Source organism: Athalia rosae, chromosome 8 (genome assembly GCF_917208135.1).
Source record: "Athalia rosae chromosome 8, iyAthRosa1.1, whole genome shotgun sequence".
NCBI lineage: Eukaryota > Metazoa > Arthropoda > Insecta > Hymenoptera > Athaliidae > Athalia > Athalia rosae.
In genome coordinates, this window is record NC_064033.1 from 436,752 (window position 1) to 453,366 (window position 16,615).

The 16,615-nt window shown below is 35.0% G+C and overlaps 3 protein-coding genes and 1 long non-coding RNA gene across 6 annotated transcripts; 3 read left to right on the forward strand and 1 right to left on the reverse strand.

Moving 5' to 3' along the window:
* Positions 1–322: 322 nt before the first annotated feature.
* On the reverse strand, positions 323–15,581 carry LOC105683917 (protein argonaute-2). 3 transcript variants are annotated; one of them, XM_048659421.1, is made up of 14 exons: positions 15,416–15,581; positions 15,085–15,237; positions 11,844–11,962; positions 8,640–8,777; positions 8,070–8,350; positions 7,639–7,945; positions 7,337–7,559; positions 7,110–7,257; positions 6,755–7,018; positions 6,358–6,676; positions 5,890–6,241; positions 5,456–5,789; positions 5,097–5,296; positions 323–5,000 (listed from the first exon to the last, which is right to left on the reverse strand). In XM_048659421.1, the coding sequence occupies exons 3-14, from the start codon at positions 11,953–11,955 to the stop codon at positions 4,892–4,894; spliced, it is 2,787 nt and encodes a 928-aa protein (XP_048515378.1). In that variant the 5' UTR covers positions 11,956–11,962; positions 15,085–15,237; positions 15,416–15,581; the 3' UTR covers positions 323–4,891. The 3 variants fall into 3 exon arrangements, with proteins under 3 accessions (XP_048515378.1, XP_048515377.1, XP_012252331.1); XM_048659420.1 differs by having other exon boundaries at positions 8,070–8,389; XM_012396908.3 differs by lacking the exons at positions 11,844–11,962; positions 15,085–15,237; positions 15,416–15,581 and adding an exon at positions 9,926–10,080.
* On the forward strand, positions 10,646–12,522 carry LOC105683919 (39S ribosomal protein L53, mitochondrial). The gene is made up of 3 exons (XM_012396910.3): positions 10,646–10,945; positions 12,042–12,154; positions 12,255–12,522. The coding sequence occupies exons 1-3, from the start codon at positions 10,800–10,802 to the stop codon at positions 12,407–12,409; spliced, it is 414 nt and encodes a 137-aa protein (XP_012252333.2). The 5' UTR covers positions 10,646–10,799; the 3' UTR covers positions 12,410–12,522.
* On the forward strand, positions 12,476–12,923 carry LOC105683920. The gene has a single exon (XM_012396911.3). It carries the CDS (start codon positions 12,476–12,478, stop codon positions 12,662–12,664), a length of 189 nt encoding a protein of 62 aa, XP_012252334.1. The 3' UTR covers positions 12,665–12,923.
* LOC110116881 lies at positions 14,114–16,256 on the forward strand. The gene is made up of 3 exons (XR_002305556.2): positions 14,114–14,263; positions 14,343–14,861; positions 15,492–16,256. It is a non-coding gene; the product is annotated as an uncharacterized LOC110116881 (long non-coding RNA).
* Positions 16,257–16,615: the final 359 nt, after the last annotated feature.

Here is a 16,615-nt window from a genome sequence, read left to right on the forward strand (position 1 = left end):
ACATAGTATGATATTACCTACTTAGTATTTCTATATATATTTTTCATTTCAGAGACATCAGAAACAGGTACGATAATATAATGTAGAAATTGTCGTTATTTCTGTTATTGTTGTTTATGTTACTTATTATTATTTATTGTTAATTCATCTGATTTAGAACGTGTCGTTATTATCATTAGTTTTATCATTAATTCACACACACACACACACACACGAGCGCGCGCACACGGAGAGAGAGAAAGAGAGGCGTGTAACTATTATCAAAGCTGTGTCATCATAATTATTACCATTATTATTTCTGGATCAGCGAACATATTGCGTATTTGTTTTATTCATCTTGCCCCGCAACTTTACTTTGGTCCTAAATCAATTAATTAATGCTATTGTTATTGTTATCATACCTGCACGTCTACAATTCATAAATTTAAATATTTTGTTTCGATATCTATATTAAGATATTTCGTGGGAATTGATCTAAAGGTTGCATAGGTAAATGATCCAATCTTATTGATTAAAAATCTAATATAGATCTGTATGGCCTCATTCCAGTTCAACATTTTATAATAATTCGTATTGATCGTACTTTATAATTTAATTATATAATGATGATATTTATACTTATCAGAGATGAATATATATGTATGAATATTGATGCTGAATTTGTTTTTATCGTTACTATTACCCATATCATTATACATTATATTATAGTATAGACATACTATATCAATTTGGTTTTTTCATCTTCTCAAGCATTTATATTGTTGTTTTCATTGTTGTTTCAGTGTGATTTTATTCACGAATGTTGGGCGATGTTATTTTGATTACTGTGCAATCAACATGATCTTTCTTTCTGGTGGTTTTGGAACCTCCAAATAATTTAATGTGGAGATGTGTAGATATTATTACATGAAGTTGCTGCTTATTTGACCTTTCGTTTTTGCTCGTCTGATGAGAAAAACACTTTTAAAAAAATCGGGAAACGAGTATACTCAAGAACTCTACAGTTTTACTGCCGATGATATTAATATCCTTATCATCATTATTGTTGAAGAAGGTTGTTGTTGTATTGATATTGTTATTACTGTAAGTCTCGGCGATTTCATTTTTTGTTTCTCCTCTAGAGACTTTACATATAAATATATATGCGTGTATAAGTATTAATCTTTATATTTGTTATTCATTATTCTATACTTTTTATCTATTACCGAAGAATTGGAGCCACAAAAAATTAACTAATTTTCATGAAGTCAGACACTAGGTATAGTAATTATTAGTATGTATAGCATTTATATACCTCTATATTCTATCATATAAATATAATAATTGTAGATTGGTACTACCGATCTCTGTTTTCGCAATGTATTAGCTTTCTTCATTCGCCTTAAATCAACATCATCAACGTCATCATCGTCATCGTTCTATCAATAAACATGAACATGTTTACTTTCCCTATTAATCATCATTGTTAGTTAATGTTATTATTGTTGTTATCGTCATTATCATTATTACTATTATTGTTATTACTATTATTGTTATTATCATCGTAATAATTAAAATCATTATTATTATTTGATAACAAAATCATTAAGACTAAAATAAATATTATTGATATAGTATGTATGTATACTATGTATAAGTCAAACCCATTTTTTATTTCATACTTTCCACTGTTGTTGCTGTAGTTACCTAATACTATTATCTTCATCATCGTCATCGGCATTATACAAGTCGATGAATAGTAATCACAATGATAATGATCACGATGAGCAAGAATAATTCGTCTTTTCATAAAAATAAAAGTAATCTGAATAATCATATATGTAACGCACTATTTCAGTAGGATTATCATTATCATTATCATTATTTCCATTATTATCATTATCATTATCATCATCATATGTATTATCTTTATTATAGTTGTTGTTGTCGTCGCTGTTGTTGGTATTATTATGGATAAGTAAGTATTCAACAATTTTTCGGGTGGATTACATACAATTACCATACATCTATTATTATCGTTATTATTGTTGAAACACTATTATTGGTACCGGTGTAAGTTTATACCGTTTAATATTGTGTACATATATATTTTAAAAATTATTATTATGATTTTCTTTAGTTCGGCGTTCATTTAACTCATTTGTTGTCACATATGTATGCGTGATCATTTCTAAACTTTTTTGATGTTTACTTTGCGTTATTGTTGTTATTATTCAATACATGCGAAGATATTCGAATGATAATAAAAAAATTTATAAATAATTGTAACAATAATGATCAAGTTCGATTTATTATTGCTGTTCCTTGTTCATGATCAGATATGAGAGAATATTTATATTTTGATTATTATCTATTCTTCTGTCTTGAATAGACAATAATTATTATGATTGTTAGAATCTATTTTTATTTTTGTTTAATTATCATCATCATTATAATTATTATTAAACTTTCATAAGTAATTTGATGGTATACTAACAAAGTTGCTTCGATTGTACTTGCTCAATTAGCTTATCGATATCGAAGATCAAAAAATTAGGCGTAAATTTAGACAAAAAATAATAACATCAAGTTGATGAAAAATGAAGAATGCCCTCCAAGTTTCCCGTTCAAATTCATAGGGAATATTCTTAATTATTCGTAATTGCTGCATGAATTAATTATAATATTTCGTGATAACAAGATGATAATATTGATAACGATAACAATAAGAATAAGAATAATTAAACGCAGCTTTCGATAGACGAACTTGAAACCCGTTATTTATTAATACTTTAAAAGTGTTTATTTCAATTTAATTTAAGTTTATTAATTTTTAAAGTATGTATAGTATATACGGAGTTTCCAGGAATTACCGCTTCCTCTGATCAGCTCATTTCTCTCTAAAAACGAAAAAGTAGATTCGAAAATTTCCAGGCATCAACGGTGCCTTAATAAGAGCAGTTTCGTGAGAGTACGTGCTTTTTAGTCTTTCTATCTTGTTTTTGCCGAGAGGGAGATTCACTGTTTCGAGGAATCGCGTCAATCTGCGAACACCCTGTATATCGAATGTATAACTAAATATCTAATAATTTATTTTCTTATAGCAACGACGGTGGTGTTCATTTTCGTAATATTCACGATACACCTGTAATATTTGATTACGATATAATGGATTGTTATAGCTCAAGTGTTGTTGCTTTTTTTTGTTTATATTCTTCAACTTTTACGACATAGAAATTCTGCTTTCACATCATTTCTATCCCATTCTTCGTTTGTGGTTTCGCCTTCTTCCTCGAATCATCGCGTATACGAGAGAGAAAAGCAAAACATCCTATTCTAATTTCATGTTTTTGTTATTAATTTGATGTTTTTATAATTATTATTATTGTTGTTATTACTGAAGATCATCGTGATTGAATTATTATCGTTATTATTATTACTATTATTGTTATTATCATTATCATTATTATTATACGCAACTGTATATTGTTTTTGTGTTCATGACGACAGTAATAATAATATTATAATACATGTATGAATATAATTTGTCGTATGATTTGCATTGCGGCGGTGATCTGTTATTCCATATTCATTTTTTCTGATATAATTTTCTCTTTTCTGTGTTTTGCTTGTCCCATTTGCTAAACTTAGCTTAAAAACTAATAACTGCTAGTAAAACACTCCATTCATTTTGTTGTCGGTCATTCAACTTTATCTGTACTGAATTATTTCGTTTGTTGTTTAATTTTCTTTTTTATATGTTCGTTTTATTTAGATAAGCGTAACTTTGCTTTCGCAGCCGTAAATGAAAATAGGAAAAAAAATAAAAATGAAATAAAAATGTCTATACCGTAGGTATGGTATGTAGAGCGAAATGATATAATTTTTTTTTCCTCCAACAAGTACCTTTATAAATTTTTACTTTTAACTGCTTCATATCAAACTCTGGCTGTTTGTTTGTTGTTTTTTTTTTTTTGTTACTGCGGTTACTTTTTTTCACCTAATTTGTGAGCAGAAAAAACATATTTTTAAACAAAAACAAGTCATTAACGAGCTGCAAAAATTTTGTTTGTAGTATCTACATAAACATGTATAATAATTAAAATCATGATCATGAATCATTGTTTGATTCATCAACGAATCCTAAATAAAGCACCTTCAAAAGAAAAAAAAATCTGTACATACAATAATTTACGATCAAACATTACTGAATTTAAGTTATACCAAATTTTACACAGAGTAAAAGGTAGAGAATATTAAGCATTGTAAAAGATGACACAAAAAAAAAAAAAAAAAAATATAGCGATATGAATAAATCCGAACTCTGGAAAAATATTAGTCTATCTTCACCTGCTAATATTGAATAATGAATTGATTCACCCTTAATAAGGATTGTCGTTTAACATGCAACTTTAATTCTTCTTCGTTCTTCTTTTCTCTTCTCGTTATTTTATCTGTTTTTTTTTATTTCGCTTTTTTTAAGTAGCGTGCTAAACCTATGATACTATCATGTATTTATATATTTTCGTGTATCTTTGTATACTATCATAAGAAGATTGGTTTGTTTCGTTTCTATATTCTAAAGATTGTTTCTCGTGTTTTATTTGTAATTCTTTGTTTTATCACGCGAATGAAAAAAGAAGATATGACAAGAGAAAATTTCAGAGACCAAGGAATTGGCATAGTTATGCTTTTCGCTTGTTATTTTTACCAATAGTTTATCCCTTTCCTAGTCACTTTTTTATGTTGATTTTTATTTTGGCGCGGTGTTGTGGCATGAGTTTTTTCTTTTAATTACATCTCATCAGATGGCTAAGTTTGTTTGCTTTATGTTTGTTGGATTATTTTTCATGCTTACTTTTTCCGTGTTTTTTGTACAATTCAATCTAATCGTATGATTTTCATGAAACACTTATGCGAAATACATTACACGTTTCGTGTCGGCGTGAACGGTTATTGCTCGCGCCATTGCCCCGGGGGTTCTGTCTTCGCTACAACCAGATTGGTGAGAACCCTCACCGCTGTAATGTGAAAATCAAAATATAGGTAATTGCCAATCAATTCGAGTAAATAATGAATCGGAATTTTTTTTTCCTTCTACTGCCGTTCTTATTTACCTATCGTGCTCCTTTTCTACTAAGTGATACCGCGCTCTGAATGCTACCAAATGAGCGTAGTATGCGGGCGCAGGAATACTGACAGATCTTGTACATCTGACGTATGTGTGGCATAGTTGATATGTCAAACATTGAAGTTCGTCACTTTCGAAATGGTTGTCATCCCACAGCACGTGGTAATGCGACGGTCTCGACGTACCCTGGAAATAAGTTGTAATTAACTTGATAACTGCAATCTATTTCGTGGCAAGAAAATTCAATCATATATATACATACAATAGTTCACAGTGTACTGGAGGCTGTTTGAGAATCTTCCGAACAGAATTCATGAGATAGGAATACTGAATTTTTCTATTTACCTGTATACCCTGATGACTGCACAGATAAAAATCAAACTCGGTAGGATGGGTGATGCACACGTCAACTGTTGTGCCTGCCGGTATATTCCCGCTTTTACCGCTTTGTTCTTTTTTGTCTGCGCAAAACAGACGCGTGTGATGCCTCTTCTGTACAACTATAAATGTTATACCAGGCTTGTAATCTGCCTCGAGTTTTATACACGCTTCACGGATAGCCGTCAATTCATGTTGAAGTACATGCAAAAATTGACCCTCGGATACTCCATCTCGGTATAAAATTATCCTATGGGGCTTGTAGCCACCGGTACTTTTGTAAAACATGATCAAAAGTTCTCTATAATTGAAAGAAAATAAAATAAAAGAACATTAATCAACCGGGAGTCATAATTATTGAGATTGTTTTTAGATACTGAATGGAAAAAAGATTTTCTAACCTGACCATGGAGCTTAGCTCCTGGATTATTTCTTGTCTGTGTTGTTGGACTCTGACTGTTGCAGCATATCTTGAGGGATGAGCGTCCATACTGCCGACAACGGCTGCTATGCTTGGTTTTTTGTTGTCACCGGCAGGTGGGTGCGTTACATCAGCCCCAAGAAATATTACCGGCTCGTTGAATACCTTGGGTCTAATACTTGGCACCAAAATGCTGTTTATTCCACCCAACTTAACGTTTATCTTCAAACAAAGATTCGATAATGTCTGTGGTGACGTCTTGTTTACGTTCTTAGCCTGCACACACTGCGTCGCCATACCTAAGAGAGTATCACCCACTCTTTTGACTTCAGCTAAACAGAACGATATGGGGTTTACAAACTTTGAATTTTCGGAGATAGAATTCTACGATGCTCGATTCTGAGCTCGTACATTGCCTCGTATCGCTCAAGCTAATATTCTCACTCACCATAGACGGGTGTTTTTCCCGGCAGAACTACGCAGACGAGTTGTAGTGCCTGGAATGTTGTTTTGAGGTATCTAAACATTGGTTCGACTTGGTCCGGACCATTGGCATATTTACAGAAACAGGGTTGCCCAATTATGGGCATTCCTGCATCGTTGCTTATCTTTTGTAGCTGACTTGTAAAAGATCTGAGGGCGTCCTCGCGCACGGTTCTTTGAGGTGCGAAACAAGCGATGGCCCACACTCTGATTTCAACTCCGGTAAAGAACTGCTTGCCCCTCATATCCCACACTCCTTGATTGGGTAGCGCCTGTTGCTTCGTCTGTATTATAGAGCGGAGAAAAGAACGATGCGATTGTTAAGTCGAATATTGAATAGTCTCGGACATGAATGAACTCACTTGTCCGCTTAACGAGCTGACGCGACCTCCATACTGAAGTTTTGGTGGTGGCAACACGCGACCCCTGACCTCCATCATGTTGTTTGATATTGTGAGACCGAATTCTTGAACGTAAGAATCGTTGTTAAAATCTGCCCTTCTGACTAGATTGTTTATCTCTCTCTCTCGGTCTGGTGCTGATCTTGCTGTAGCTTTTATCATCGTAGATGTTTGCATGTCTGTTAGTTTTTTTATACAACGTTGACCGGCTACTATGTTGCAGACCTGAGAAATTAAGTGATTGAGTTTAGATGATTTCACATTATCACGATGCGGACGGGAAAGTTAAGATCAAGCGAATCATCGGTTCTCTTACCTCAAGAGGCAAGTAGGTGTGTTTGTGTTCTTGGCCAACCTGGAGACACGGAAGATGCGGATACCTCAATTTCATTTTATATTTGTCTAAGAAGTATTTGGCAACTGTACATTCGACCGTCTGTCCGTTTTCCAGCTGCAGTGGGAAACTGTGTGACGATTAAAATAGATATTTTGAAATTGTTGGTCCGATTGAGAAATTTTTAAATACTGTTAGACCATACTCACGATTGCATTTGCGCAGGTTTCCGGGTTACGTTACACACTCTATATTTTCTTCTCATCGTACCACAATGGGTAATTTCGATTTTAAGGCCCTTGATCTCCTTTGTGAATTTCACTCTTTGAGAATCCGTTAATGGCTTACGCTGTTCGTTTATATCTCGAATGTCCAAAACCTCGCACATAAATTCTATAACTGGTTGTGCCTTATAGAAAGCGGTGGCAGACACTAAAAAGTAACCAACATTTAAACACGGAACGACAGAGAAAATTTAAAAACTTGTGGAAACTTTTTCATGCTTTTTTACCATCAATATTGAGCATCATTTTCCACTGTGATGGCCTAACGGACTGATGGAACCCAAACCAGACTTCCCGACCTCCACCTAAAGGGTGGTAGTAGCCATCTGGGCTGCTAAAAAATGATCTACCAACTGGAGTGTAAGTCATGGAGGGTAAATGTCTCATGACAACGTCTAATGCGAGAATTGCATCATAAGGGATTTGCCTAGTGCGACCTTCAAGAGCCTCTTCTAAAGCAAACAGAGAAACCTGGGCAACCCACTTGATCACCACTCGAAAAACTCTGTCTTTGCCTTCGCCAGGCAACGTCACCTGAAATTGAAAAATAAACATAAATTTTCATGATACTGTGAAAAAAATTACGTGTGACATAAATTTTCATAATACTATGTGAAGGAAAAAAAGTAATTGTTCAACCAAATCGTAGATATCTTACCTCGAGTTCTATTCTATCATTACCAATAGGCAACGGGTCCCTTGTGTAAAGATTATTTCTACCGTCAAAAACTGGTTTCAGAGTGCCAAATATTTTGCTGTACGCATGTACCATAGTCTCTATAATTTCTCTGTTCACTTTCCGAGGGCATTTGTCGGGCTGGATGTTGATGTCGTAGTGGTGTACGAAACCCCGAGGCATCGTTATCTGGAAATGATTTGCCCTGAGGCTTATCGGACGACCCTCTCTTCCAATGTTTGGTCTCCGTGGGCATGAAAACACTGCAATGGGTTGCTCGTCAGAATGATCGTCTTTGTCTTCTGTTGGTGTATTTTAATATCGAAACTATGTGTGTAACTAGGGACAATGACAACGAACCGGTTTTTTTTTGCTCTGTTTTTGAAAATACTTAAATCGCCTTGGACAAATTATTTTTCTCTCCAATGGATTTAGTTTTTGTATCTCATGAAGATATAATTTCAACCATTGCTGCTGGCTTTGTAGCATAAAATTTGAGGTCACGTTGTTGAGTCGAGGTGACTTTTTTCACCGCATGGAAAACATACTCACTAGGTAACTCAGGGGGTTGAGGAGGTGTGTGTGTCTGTTGTGCGGGAACCAGAGCCAAGGAGCTTGGAGCCACAACGCTGCTTCCTGTAGCCCCAGCAGCTCCAACAGGGGTGCTGGTGGTCGGCCCGGGTGGCGGAGCTGTAAATTGCAGAGAAAATTTCAACCAATTCTCTTTGTTTCAATTTTATGTTTCCATTGTACTTTTCACAGGAATTTTACCGGTATTTCAGCAGGTATAACCTGTTATCTTTGGAATGCATTGACTTGACTGAACAATTGATTCTAACAAACTCATCAATTAATGCTCTTGAAAATGCCTTGTAACATACAATGTTCAGATCATTTTTCTTTGGAATGTGTTACATTTTGAAGTGAGGCTATTGAAATTAGTAAAAGAAAACTGAATCAGTAGAGGCAAAATGCAAAATAGCGAGGTAATCATTGAAATCCTAATGAAATTCCGTCATGAGTTCGTTTGAATCATTCATGAATTATGGATTGGAATTTTGCTTCGTTTTTTTTTGTAAGGGAAAATTATCGATTCTATGCGTCCTCTATGAGGTATGGGTTATAATCACTGAACTATACCATATACATTATAGTTCAGTGGTTACAATCAGGCGGAGTTGTGTGCGTAGTATTTGTTGTATGTATTTGAGAATTTGTCTGGGCAGATAGGATGTGAAGTTGTCATTGGATCCCATAAAATTTCGTAAGAGAACGGGCGTTTATTGGTTACATATTTTAGTTTTTTTTCACATGCGTATGATTAAGAGACAACCAGAATGAAAGCCTTCAAGATTTTTTATCTCAGAATTTTTAAGGTTCTGTTTATTGAACCATAAACAATTGATCATTTCTACGTAGATCAAGCGTGTCTCAAATGGTATAGAGTTTGAGATGGTCTAGATAGGATATTTCTAGGGTTTATTTGAGGTCATTCGTAGTATTTTGTATTACGATATCAATGCTTTTTAGCTTTTTAACGGGCGTATACTAGATGCTGAATCGATACTATTTGGCATACGCATGGTGTCTACGAATATGTTCAGCAACAAAGAACAAAGAGTTCTAAAAACCACTGGACAGTGAGTTTCAGCCTAATTTCCCTCTCTAGGCAGTTCAACTAGCAATAGCAGCAATAGGAGCAGCAGCAGCAGTAAAGCGATACCAGTTGGGTACGTTCGATGGGATCTTTTGTTTCACTTGTTTCTTTCCATTCATTCATTCATTCATTCATATTTCATGTTATAGGTTAAACGATTATCAATGATTTAAATACTCACGCTGGCCTACGGGGTACATTTTCACAGTTGGAAATGCAAAATTACGATTACCACTAATAAATAATTAAAAAAGTTTTAACACAAAACCCACTCGCCACACAACACCACTTGCCCCCACAACACACACTGACGAGATTCACGACTGCAATGGCCGACAAACAGCTGCACTCCCATTGGTCGAAAACTCGATTTTTTTCTTGTTTTTTTTAGGGCTTTTTGTTTCATTTGGTTTGTACTCGGAATTCGACTCGAGCACAGGTATAACACAGAATGAACCAATGAACTTCACAGAGCAAATGGACTATAAGACGAATTTAAATTTTCCATACAACAATCACTATCGAAATATAAAGTGAAAAATTGTTCTGTATCTGTTGATCGAGCATTCACTTATCATTCATTATTCTCAAATCAATCAATTTTCCTTCCAAGATCAATGAAATCTAATTCCAGTCGAAACTTGCAGTACAACAATTCAAATATTTGTTCGTGCTGTACATTTTCATTTTTGAGAGTCAAAAAACTACGAACAGAGCGATCGAGTATGAGTTAATAGAAAGTAATAAATACGTAAATTTGTATTCCTATGTTAACTTGAATTTGGAAAATTTTCGATTCAAGATTTCTAACGATCCAAAAGAAAACTAAAGATTACCCTAGCGAATCATTTAGTAACTATTTCAATGAGCGCCGCTCGACTTTTAGCGACGAAAATAATAACGTTCAACCTTCGTGCGTTCAACTATCTGAAGTCATTGTGGAATCCTGTTGCAGGTGGAGACTGTGGTAGAAGGCACAGACCACTCATAAAAAGTACGGAAAAGATCAAAGGAAAGAAGCATTTGACTGAAATTTGTGTGCCAAACCTGAAATCATGTCCATACCGTTTAGCGGTACCATAACGCGTTCCGGGGGAGTGATAAGCGCCATAATGAAGCAAGTAAAAAGCGTTAATTTGAAAGCTGTGAAGAGAATTTCTATTCAGTTCGATCCGTTTGCGCCTAACGTAACGCATACGAGGTTAGTTTTTCCAGTTTGTAATGGTTCGTTTGTTGTAAAATTACAATGGAGTCTGAAATCATTCTACGCATGACTCCCATGCGCAAGCACTTGCTGACGTGTGACGTCAATAAAATTCATGGGACGCCATTTTGACGCCCTTATTTTGAGGGAGGCAGGGAATAAAGAGCATGCGCGGATAAGGAAACGCTACATACATGAAACTAGCAGACGATATTATTTGTAAAATACAACAGGAGTAGTTGGTGAAAACGTTCGAGAGAGTGGGAGTAGGTATTTTTAGAAACTGAATGTGAAGAACGTATAATAATTAACTGATTTTTATATTTTTCACTTGGAAACCGTGCCCTCAATTTCTTTGGATTATAATGGGTAGTTTTTCACATTCTATAAATTTTTGGAAGCAGATTTCGCTTACTATCTGAGTACGCATTTTCATCTAATGTTACAAATTTTGGAAGTTGCTTTGATTGATTGAAACATCACAATCCGGTGACATTCATCTTAACTGCAGACTGCTAAATAGACATTGTATTTTCCGATCATAGTTACTCAAAATCTGGCAATTTCAGAACTACGATGGTCCTGGAATCGCAGAATTTGAAAATTGTTCGTTGAATTGTAGGAGATAAAGATTTGAGTGCTTTGAAATTTTGTAATCAATTAATTTATGGCTCGTGTATATTTTTCCAAAATTAAGTGGCTTGCAGATCAGAGAACAGTCAACTAAAAACATCTTTGTACATTTTAGAGTCTTGCAAGTTTAAAGGAAGCTTTACATTATTATTCAAATTCAGGGAGACCAAGATTTACCACCTATTCTTGATTTTGTTAAGATTGAGTATAATTGTACTGAACGTTTCGATGTTGGAATTAATAAGGGTACAAGATAACTCACCACTGCATTGCCCACATCCATAAGCTTTTCCAAGCATGGATACGGCTGTAGTAATCCTTAAGGTGCTTAGATCTGGCACTGGAATTGGTAACTGCTGTTCCATTTGCGCCATTTTTGAACTGTAACATTAAAAATAAATAGAATAAGAATATTGATATGCCAAACAAGCCTTCTAATGATATTTGAACTATTGTGCAGGGATTTCATGTTCTTTTTGAACAAACCAAAAGTTCTGGCAACAAATCTAGACTGCAAAATAAAAACTGAGATTGTATGCGACCGCTCGGATCCAGTGATAACGTGCAATCTCTGTGAGTATGAATGATTTTTTCTCTTAGAATAGTTTGAAAAAATACATCCCTGATAAATACCGAGAAAATTTTGAATCAACCATGGTTTTTTTCTCTTTAGTAAGCGGAGAAAAGGTGACATTCAAGAGCTTTAATCTCACGACTCTAGAACTCTTTCAACTTCTCAACCAACATGTCAGCAGTTTAGCTCCAGTACCAGAAGTCATTGTTGAAGTGAAAACAAAGTCATCAAAGAAGGCAGGCAAACAGCGTTAGAGGGCAACATTGATATAACCTAGAGATTCAATCGCAGTTTGGTATCGTTTCAAAAAAGCTGACAAAATGGCTGGCGGTTCAAGCAACAAAGACTACAACATGAAACTCATAGACACTCTTTATAACCAGGTGCCTGCATTCACTGATGTATTTGACGAGGAAACATGGTACATATTCGTGTCTTGCTTTGTAGCGGGGACTTTAGTGCTCACTTTTATACTATCAAGATTTATAACCTTGAAACCAGTGGAGTAGAAGTCAGGCCAAAACATAAAATCGAAAGATTTTATTTCCTCTTTTCCATTGATCCAAGTATTTGTGATACATTTGTTAGTTACAGTGAGTTTCATCATTTCCGTCTTTTTTTTTCTTTTGTAATCCTCGAGAAGAATTTAGAAAACGTTTTTCTAGTCAGTTGTTAACGATGGTTCTAGTATCTTGTTATAAGGCAGGTCAAATTACGTGGCTCAAAGAGTCTTTTGTTGTTGTCCGTTGAATAAATGTACCCACCACACACTGTGTTTAATTTAACAATGTGAAATTCCACTTTCTGTCCCTCAACTACCTTTCCATTTTACACATCCGATAGCAATGCTACTCAATATTATAGAAAAAAATTACTGTCTCTGGCAGCTATTTCTCAGCTCAAAAGACCTGACACTTGGTGATTTCAATCTTACAATCTACAACCATAACACATTGTATCAAACAGTTTCAAATTCTGACGCGTTAAGTCTATACATGAGTATCGCTTGTGGCAGAGAAAAACCACGACTTCCTTTTCTTTCCAGATTTGTCTAGAATGTACCGGTATATCTTGACCAAGTACGATTATTATCCAACAATTATACTTATGTCACTGAATTGCTTTATTTCTAATGATGGAGATGACGAGAATAACTAGATGCCATGCTTCATGTTACATGATATTACAACAGACGATCTTGCAATGACAAGAAGATAATGAAAACTTGTAGCGGATCAGATGTTTTTCATTTCCTAAACCATTGTTTCGTAGATAACAATAAAACCAACAAATATGAAAATCACAATTTTATGTTAAAATGCAAATAAAACCAGAAGTGATTTGAAGATCACCACCCACCACTACTGCGACAGGTCTGACACGACAAAGAATTGACAAAACAAAAGAGATGCGAAAACTTTCACCTCAAAATGGCGGTAGCACTAAAAACAAAACAAAGGCGTAAATTAAAATTCACCGATGAGGTGGCAGCAGTGGGCGGGAATTAAAGGGAAGCGAATGTAATTAGTCACGTGACAGCCAGAAATAAACACACGGAGAAACTCAACTACCAACAAATCGGCAGACTATGGCCAGACAGAATTATTTGCGATGATCCACGATGCCGCTACAAACTGCTCGGATACGATGATCAACGTACCCTTATCGAAAAATTGCAAACTATATCGAGTGATGTAATAATTTCTGGGCAAGAAATTAGGTAATGTTTCAAAGATAGTGGCACTAATTGGTCTTTTTCAATTAGGGTCTGGCATGTTTTATGTTACTCCTACGTCACAAGAGACGTTGTATTTATCGGCATCGACATTGACTTTAACCGGTGTTGGAATAAAAAAATTCGGAACCAGTAACTTTTGGTTGAGATGGTACATGCGTCATCGATATTTATGATTAATGTTATTTTTGAACTTGCTTGAAGTAGAACACAACAGGTACGAAATTGAGAACGGAAATGGTTTTTTTTTTAATGAACACTTTTTAGGTTGCATGCGATGCTTGGATCGTTTCCTGACTGCGATGCGGTTCAGTTAGTCGTTAGCTTCGACGAACAATGAACGCAAAGCTTGCTAAGGAGTAATATTATTACTGTCAGTGTGGATTTTGCCATCTTCCATTTTCTCCGATAGCAAATTTAAAAATTTTAACAATTTTGAATGAATTTTTTAGGGAGATATCAAGCAACTCTTCTACACAAGATGCAACTCATTTCGAATCCTGATAGGCCATGGATCGAGGCAAGACCAAACTTATTTATTGTAAACGAACAGGGAGCCAAACGATTTTTTAACAAAATGAAACGCAACGAAATGAAATGTAAACCCGCGATGGGACGCGACGCGCACGGGAATCGAGTTGATGGAACTCAACTGCCTGCTATTTGGTATACGCGCACAGTGCGAATCGAGTGCAACAATATAGAGGTGGGTATGTATATACAAGGGTATTATAGCCTCTCGAGAATCCGAGCGAACGTTTCACCGAGGACGCGGTTGCATCTTGGCGAAAAAAATTTGCGAATATTATAACCCGATACGAGAGGAAAAGAGAAGGAATCAGGAGAGAGAGAATTGAAAGAAGGGGGCAGAGTGCGTCGCCCGGTCGTAAGCTCGACGAATGATACATGTAATACGCCATCATCGGGGATCATTATCACGAATTTGAGTTCGGAATCAACGGATTTGCAAGGTGAAGAATTGTTTTTATTTCACAAACTAACACCCTTGAATAGTTGTTGAATTATGCTATGCAGGGAATTTCGAATTAGAGATCTGCGATTCGACAAATTCCTACAATTCTATGCGAATATTTGGATTCGCAATATGCGCGAAACTTCGACGAATCGTCGTCGTCATTGTGTAGTTTGATAATTCAATAATTTATACAATAATTTCGTCGAAACAATACTCACCTTTTTTCTATATAAATTGTATATATGTAGAATATATCGATCTATGTGTAGGATATCTTCGTATATCGTAGATCAAATAGAGGTATAAGTAGAAGACGAGAGGGGGAGGGGGGTTGACTATGCAGCTGCCACGTCGTCCACGGGATAATAATCCTGCCGAACACAAAATTGCATAATGCAAAACATTATACGTTATACAATCAAAATTGTCAGTCAATCGTAATAAAATTTCAAACTATACTTTCTCTACTCTGTACATAATTATAGTGTGTACACAGGTGTGCACAATGATTATTATTGAGTGTTTTATAAATATATATGAATGAAGGACCTTATCTAGAAGATATCCCGAGCTCCGTTGCACAATGTGTAAACGACGATGCTCTATTCAAAATTTTTGTCGGCAGAACCGAATCGATTGCCCAAGAAGATCTTCAGAGGATATACGCTGCAACCACAGGGCCAGGATCACATTATCACCGCAAGTGATTCGTCGGGACTAGACACACGTTGCGAAGGGCGCACCACTTTCAAACTAATTACATACAAGAATAATAAGTGTTACCGTTATCCTTTTAGTCTTTTTGAAAAACGTTACACTTTTTGAATTTTCCCAATCGAACAACTCGTGCACAATTATATGTATGTGTACAATTGTAACGATTTAAAATTCAATGGTCACCACCACCACTACATTATCGCTGATCAATCGTGTGGTATATAGGTAATATTTATTAAAATGATTGCTGTTGCAATTCGGGAACCCCACGAGCCACCTGTACCATGATCAAAATGGAACAAGCCAGGATCGCAATTCATACAAGTATTCTAATTGTATTCGAATCTTGGAGTTATATTCCTTCTATTCTTTTGACGCTCCCCGCGCACCTCAGATTTTACCAGTTAATTAGAAAAAAAAAATCCAAAAAATAAAAGTAAAGGGGAAAACGAATAAAGTAAAGAGAAAAAAATAATTATCATCCCTCATTTTTTACGAAAATCATTGATCTTATGAGTTATAATAGTGGTAGTGAACTAATATCAATTATTATTATTATAGTTGTTGTTATAATTGTAATTATTTTATGATTATTTTTATTAAAATTGTTGTATCGACTGATCGAAAATAAAACAAAACGATCTAAACAAAGAACGAAATGACTTCGCTTTGTGTAACTTGAATGAAATTGAATTCGTGGGGAAAACAAATTTACACTGTATTAACGAATTTTTCTAGTTAGGATTATTGTAATTAGTATGTAATTATTCAAAGAAATCGTCGATATTCAATGACAAATCCTAATTTATTCCAGTCTAAAAAAATAATTTTTTCCATTTTCATCTTCTTTTCTACCTCAAGATCGCGCTTGTTATATAGGTATGTATGAACATCCCAATATGTATGTGTGAAGTCTTCGGATAATCCCAAGGTCACACAAAACGCTGATCTTGAAGCTCCGCAACGCGGTATAACAGAGGGTGTTTCTTTCTTCCTCTCGAACGATCATTAAAATACTCGTATCATACGATT

Coding starts and splice junctions, on each gene's coding strand:
- LOC105683919 (XM_012396910.3), top strand. CDS start 10,800: ATGTCCATACCGTTTAGCGGTACCATAACGCGTTCCGGGGGAGTGATA. Junction 10,946..12,041: donor CCTAACGTAACGCATACGAG/GTTAGTTTTTCC, acceptor ACTATTGTGCAG/GGATTTCATGTTCTTTTTGA. Junction 12,155..12,254: donor AGTGATAACGTGCAATCTCT/GTGAGTATGAAT, acceptor TTTTCTCTTTAG/TAAGCGGAGAAAAGGTGACA.
- LOC105683917 (XM_048659420.1), bottom strand. CDS start 11,955: ATGGCGCAAATGGAACAGCAGTTACCAATTCCAGTGCCAGATCTAAGC. Junction 7,946..8,069: donor ATGATAGAATAGAACTCGAG/GTAAGATATCTA, acceptor TTTCAATTTCAG/GTGACGTTGCCTGGCGAAGG. Junction 5,001..5,096: donor GTAGAAAAGGAGCACGATAG/GTAAATAAGAAC, acceptor TTCACATTACAG/CGGTGAGGGTTCTCACCAAT.
- LOC105683920 (XM_012396911.3), top strand. CDS start 12,476: ATGGCTGGCGGTTCAAGCAACAAAGACTACAACATGAAACTCATAGAC.